Source organism: Rattus rattus, chromosome 1 (assembly GCF_011064425.1).
Source record: "Rattus rattus isolate New Zealand chromosome 1, Rrattus_CSIRO_v1, whole genome shotgun sequence".
In the NCBI taxonomy this organism is placed as follows: domain Eukaryota; kingdom Metazoa; phylum Chordata; class Mammalia; order Rodentia; family Muridae; genus Rattus; species Rattus rattus.
In genome coordinates, this window is record NC_046154.1 from 193,235,397 (window position 1) to 193,242,062 (window position 6,666).

At 42.6% G+C, this 6,666-nt stretch overlaps 1 protein-coding gene across 1 annotated transcript in view; it reads right to left on the reverse strand.

Annotated features, from left to right (window-relative positions):
* Window positions 1–231: 231 nt before the first annotated feature.
* The window catches only part of Tph2 (tryptophan hydroxylase 2), a 100,760-nt gene continuing 94,325 nt past the window's right edge, over window positions 232–6,666 (reverse strand). Inside the window, exons 10-11 of the mRNA XM_032890799.1 lie at window positions 949–1,082; window positions 232–824 (exon numbers count right to left, since the gene is read on the reverse strand). Of these exons, the coding sequence (XP_032746690.1) occupies window positions 650–824; window positions 949–1,082 (309 nt within the window). The 3' untranslated portion in view covers window positions 232–649. The remainder of the gene's footprint in view (window positions 825–948; window positions 1,083–6,666) is intronic.

Here is a 6,666-nt window from a genome sequence, read left to right on the forward strand (position 1 = left end):
AGTGTTTCCTTCCAAAAGCACTTCAGGAAGCGTACCACAAATTGGTTTCAACAAGGTCAGTGCAACCTATATATCCTGTTTATCAAAATTTTTCTTTTCTTGCATTGTCTAAACACTCAGTCCAGATTCATTCCAATCGCTGTGTTTCTGAACAACTTCTGAAGTAGAATATTAAATCTTTTGTTACTGTGATGCGAAGCTCGGAGCAACTCTAGTTTATCTCGAAGAACACCGATACTATTGAAAATAGAAACCACCTCCCAGCTGTTTTCATTTTATCTAATGAACAGAGGAAAGACTCAGGTCCAAGGAAGAAAAGGTCAACGACTCAGCAGCTGGAATTGTGTGAGGAATGTTGGCTACAAATTTTAAAGACACAGTTTGCTTAAGTTACAGTTTGCTCACTAATCAGAAATGTCAAATCTACTTGAGATGTTCGAATAGATCACAATCTTTCAAATGCTGAATGGTCATCTGCCTGGGTTTCTTAGATCATTTTTGTATGTTAAGTTACATAGAGGTATAGACATATGGAATTGCATGCTTACTAGCCAGCCATGACACAGAAAGTTGTTGATGTTGGATAACATTGACTGCATTGTTGCTAAGCCCCCAAGAGCTCGTGCTGACAATAGCACTGGTTCTAGGCTCAAATCCCCAGATATTGGTTCATTTTATTCAAGGCGTCGCACACGGTGTTCAAATCACTGCGCAGGTCCTGCACCACATTCTCAATACTTCTGGTGTCTTTCAGAATTTCAATGCTCTGTGTGTAGGGGTTGAAATACACTGAGAAGGGACGGGTAATTGACTTTGCAAAATCCCTGTGGAATAAACAAAAACAGAAGGAAACACAATCAACCACCCTGGGTACAAGAGACAGATAGACAGAAGGAACGGCCGTTGAAATTTAAGTTACTTTCTACAGAAGGAAGAAAAGCAAGTTACCTCATCTTCTCTTTGGCTTCTTCAAAACTTTCGGAAACAAAGTAAGCATCTTGGAAGGTGGTGATTAGGCATTCCTGCAAGCAGGTTGTCTTCGGGTCAAAGGCTTTTACACACGCCTTGTCAGAAAGAGCATGCTGCAAAACATACCACAGAGCCCATTCAAGACCAGAAAGGGACTTCCAAAATGCCAGGGCAGCACATTTCCTAGCTCGGCAACCACAGAACTTCTCAGTCACTAGTCTACCACAGACATAGAAGTCTCCCCGCAGCAAAGTGGGTGTTAGGAAAGAGGTATGTTTGTTTGTTTTTCTTTTTTAAGTCTCTTACAGAAGTTGAGGGAGAAAATGAGCTCATCTTAATATTTCATATACTATCAGCCAATTTCATGCAGCAGGACAGTTTAGTGCTATCCCCTGACACAAATGGAATTTTAAATCTACCCTATGAATAGAAGCAGGTATAGCAGAAATATGCTCCTAAATGTGTTTCTATAAGCAGTGTGCTGAGATTTCACTTAAATGGCAGAAGTAATAATTACCTGCGTAGAGAGGTAATTGAGACTCTCACTCAACTATTTGTGGACTCGTTGGGAGACATTTTGAGGCCAGGCACTGTGTATCAACAGAGAGTTGGGGTGGGCCTGTATTGGAGGGTGCTTGCAAAGCACTCATTCACCTTCGACAAAGTACGGGAGAGCAATACACAGCAAATAAATATTGCTGGTGGGAGTGCAAAGAACCAATATTAATAGTTATACTTAAACCCAAAGCAGGCATCAGAAAACCAGGAAAGCTGGTATGATTACTCTTTGATCCTCCATTTACCTCACCACATGCCTGGCACTAAGAACAGTAAGGAATCCTGAATGACTATGTCTTCAAGATAAATTCAGTGGTGTTAAAAGTTAATGGTCAAGGGGTTTGGGGATTTAGCTCAGTGGTAGAGCGCTTGCCTAGCAAGCGCAAGGCCCTGGGTTCGGTCCTCAGCTCGGGGAAAAAAAAAAAAGTTAATGGTCATTTCTTACCACGGGCCACCTGCCTGTTTCTAGACTCTCAATGGATGGTTCAGATACCAAGCCTCCATTCTATCTCGTAAGTCTAGATGAAATCCAGAAAAGAGGACTTTAAAAGCAACCAAGGTGGCTCTGGTGTAAGAGTTTTTGAGTGATACTCGTGTAGATTTCGTTCTTAATTTAAGAGGTAGTTCCATTGGTAGAGAAGGAGAAGGAAGGTAGCAGAAATTGCCCTGGGCTGAGTATTAAAACACAGAGGCTGTAGTCAACATGCTGACGCATCCATTTATCCATCCAAAGAATTTCTCTCCGTCTTTGCCTTCGCAAGCAAACAGTGAGAATTTCCTGAAAGCGTTCAAACCAATGCCCTCCCCATCAATATTCTAAGTGCATTCTCTCCAACAATTTCAAAGTGCACACGATTATTTACAGCCCTTGGTGGGGAAGGCTGTGGTCTTCCGTGTTTGGAAACACAATTGAGAATCCATACCAACATGAACAGAAGGGGACCAAGGGCTCGTAATTTGTTTTCCACAAAATCCTGTTGTCCAGATCAAGATCAATGCATATATGGATCATGGAGTGTGGAGGATGTGGAAGACCTTCAGAATGAGCTCATTCTTTTTCTGGCCTGCAGAACAACTTCATTCTGAAGCAGAAGGTCATTACACCTACAAACACTCTTTCGTGGGACTCAGCACAGCACAGTGAACATCAGGGCAGTTTGGTTCCACATGACCAATAAATCCTGTCCACATTTTCCTAACAACTTTACAGTTTTACAAACGAAAGTGTCTTTTGATGAGAGCTATTGCCCCTTTGAGAAGAACTGGCTTCCTGTTGGCTGTGGCTTTCAGAATTAGAAATTGTTTTCAGTGCAGCCATACACTGTGATTACATTTAACTGATGTGTCTTACTCAAATTGTCCATTCATTCACTGGTACGTGGAAGGAAGGACACTGATTGACTCCGTGTCCTCAATCTTCCAACTCTCTTCCCTGTCCTGGGAGCCAGAGGCAGACTGGGAACAGCAAAGGCTGTAAGAACAATTAAGCCGTGGATCCTTGGGACATCTCTGCTGAGCCAAACACTTTTCACAGAGTTGAGGACAAGCACAAAGGGAGATGAAACTCATCAGTGACTCCCATCCATCTCCAAAGCCTCTAGAAGACTTTAGCAACCAGTCAGAGTGTGCGCAGGGCACCTGCACAATGTGCGTACCCGATGACAATGACTGAAAACAACATAGGCTCTGAGCCATTCATCATGTGGTTATTTCACTGACTCTCCGGATGTCTACATTCGTTCATTTTTAGCAGGAAAAGAGGATTAAGAGTAGATCAAGAAAATCCTCAGAGGACAAGGTGCCCTGCCTTAGATTTCACGAGAGAAAACCCACTGAGTAAACAGTTTATCCTTTAAAGCAAAGACCATTGGGTCATACATATGGCACTTGGCCAATATAACAGTTTAGTGAAAATTGGTAGTTGCCTGGAATTTGTTGTTGTTCAGTTGTTTGGTTGTTTGGTTGTTTGGTTGGTTGGTTGGTTGGTTTGTTGGTTGGTTCTTTTAAGACAGGTTTCACTTTGTAGCCCAGGATGGCCAGCACTATCTTATTGCCTTAGCTTCCCAAGCATGAGGATTACAGAAAAGCACCACACAGGCCCAGCAGGAAATTTACTGTTTTAAGTGCTCAAAACTATGATTTATTCTCAGGAACTGTATATGATGCTCTGTTTTATAGAGTCCTCTCCACCCATAAAGCATCAAGGCGGGACTACTTCTTGTCTGCTAATGAATGTGAGGTCACTAACAATAGCCATGGATTAGCCTGAAAAATAGTAAGGGTCTGAACTTGAGAGAGCGGCCTGTGAACGAAAAGCCTGTGCTTAAAATCTCATCCACCTAACATCCAGCTCATCTCTGTGGTGACTGGCAGCAACACCCAGGCTGTCCATGAGGTCTCCATGTCTGAACGCCCATGTGCTCCAAGAGATGCAAAATAGCATCCATGTCTCCTTTGCTACAAAAAGCCACTGACGAATTAGGTTTCTTGAGTCTATCTCTGTTCTTGTAGGTCACCTCTCTTTGGGGAAACAGCTACTACGCTCTCCCCTATATGTTATGGAAGAAGCCTCTGAACACTGTCTAAGTTATTTGATGTCCCAGAGGGACTCTATGGTGAATTCCATCTTAAGTGTTTACCTTCTGAAACCCTAGGGTGTTGAAGAATTAATTGGATATTCTATAGAAAGCTTTATAATGCTCAAGCCATTGCAAATGTGCAAGGATATTTCAGAGTCATCTGCTCCTGTCTGAATACTCTATAACAGTGGTTTTCAGCCCTCCTAACACCGCAATCCTTTAATATAGTTCCTTATGGATGGTGACCCCCCCAACCATAAAATTATTTCCATTGCTACTTCATAACTGTAATTTTGCTACTGTTATGAATCATAATGGAAACATCTGATAATGCAGGATATTTCATATGTGACCACTATGAAAGGATTATTCAAGCCCCAAAGGTCAAGACCCACAAGTTGAGAACCACTGCTTTCCTATAGTGCTAAAAACGGGGGTATACGATAGGAATCAGAACTCCTGGCTTCTCAATGTGACCATGTCAAAAATCTAGACATATTAAGCCTGGATAGGCACAGCGCTAGATATGAAGTAACCTAGAAAAATGGCAGCTGGCCCTTGGAAGCTTTGTTTCCTGATAGCCCAAATGCCCCTTTGCCATTTAAGCATCTTGAAAGCTATAGTTAGGCTCCTGCTGCTTTCTCAGAGACTAAAGCACCCAGAAAACCTGCACAGTTGCCTCATACATACACTAACAAAGATTCTGCATCCTCAAAAGATGCTGGCTTCCACCTAATGTCATTTGCATCACGATTTTAAAACTCCCACCCACTTCCAGTCTTTTCAAGATCATGGGAGGAAAACACCTTAAAGGAGATAAATAAATATTCATCAAAGTTTCTGAGGAAATCGATTCATAACTCTCCCTTTGAGGTCTCCTGTTCCAATCTCCCTTTGGGGAATCTACACTTCTTGGCTAAATAAGCTTGTACTTGATCTAGCTGTTTCTCAACTGAATTATTTCATTCAAGGAGGCAAGTACTGAAGAGAAAACATCACCCAGTAACACTGCAATACCAAATAAGGAAGTGTCTCGAAATGAGCTTCGGTTTCCTCTGTGGCAAATATAAAAAGTCTGACCTACATGGATCTGAGAATCTTCTTGCAGTATAATTTTAACAAGACCTATAAACACAGAGCATGCTCCACTTTGCCAGTGTAAATTGACCAACACCGCCTTCCCTATTTGTCCTGAGGTTACCCATGTCACCCTTGACCGCCAAGCACCAATTACTTGGTATTGGTCAATATCCTTTGGACATCAAAAAATTTCCAGTTGCTGATAGATAATAAGACAAGATAATTCAGAGCATACATCTTAATCTTGGAGATTCAATTTGGTTCCATTCCTTCCTAGGAATTAGGTTCCATTCCTTGGGGAACCTTATGGACTCTAGAGCCCAAGGTTGTGGTCAGAATTAAATGGGAAATGCATGCAAATGGCTGTCACGGGACGCACTCCACATATTTACTTTTCATTCCTAATTCAGTTCAGAGACGATTGTATGTGCTGCCCCATAAGCATTTCTTCCCTCGCCTCCAGAAGTCTAGAACCTATAGGGAAAGAATGGTCCCAGGTATGACACTTGTGAGCCTCAAAGTGCAATAGTAGCTTTCCTAACTCGACAGCTTGACATCCTCCTTCCTCTCAGACGCCCGTTTCTACAGTGACACAAAGGTATTATCTCAGCTACTGCAGATGTAAGCCCATTATCCTCACTCTCTATATTAGGACTGGTTAAATTTGGGGGGGGGGGAACTCAGCTGTGAAGTCAGATTCATAAGTAGTTTGGGTCCTAGAATCCAAGCAAAGTTTTGCAAAAATTCCTATGCTCACACCACAATGCAAAACACCGTAGTCATCTCTTCCCCCATATCAGCACAGCAACGAATAGGTAGATTGGACCATGTATACAGATACTATGCGGGCACGTAGGCAGTAGCTTTTGAAGCCTCACTTGTTTGCTCACCATTTTAACCAGGCAGGATATAAATTGTGGATGCCGAAGCCTCCAGCAACTGAGGGACCACCTCAGGCCAACAGTTACAACAGTAGAAAATATTTCAATGCGATATATAATCCTTGCAGTCCATTCGAAACTGCAAGGATGTTTGCATAGGGATTATGATAATGCTATTAATTAAAGCCATCCCTCTGTTGGATCAATATCTCTATTGCGCAGCTCAGCAATGGTTCCTCACACTTAATTTTCCTCAGTGATGCTAGGCTTTCTTGGTTTGAATAAGATTCACAGGCAAGGGAGCAGCCTCCTTCTTCAGTGGACACAGCCCAGGAGTTTCTGCCCTTCAGTCCTCCAACATTTACTCTGTCTCTATTAACAGGCCTCCCTTCAGGAAAGGCTGCAGAGCTCTGCAGCTGAGTCCTTACTCCGGCAGCAACACTGACCTTCCAGGTAACCTCAGAAAACCTGCAAGGCCCATGAGACTTCTCCACAGCCTGGCAGTAATTCTGACCACCTCCAAGCACTGCTGGAAGTGGCAATAAATACCAATGATTGTAATAAATAGAGAGCTGTTTGGAGAATGCTGATTAATAGCT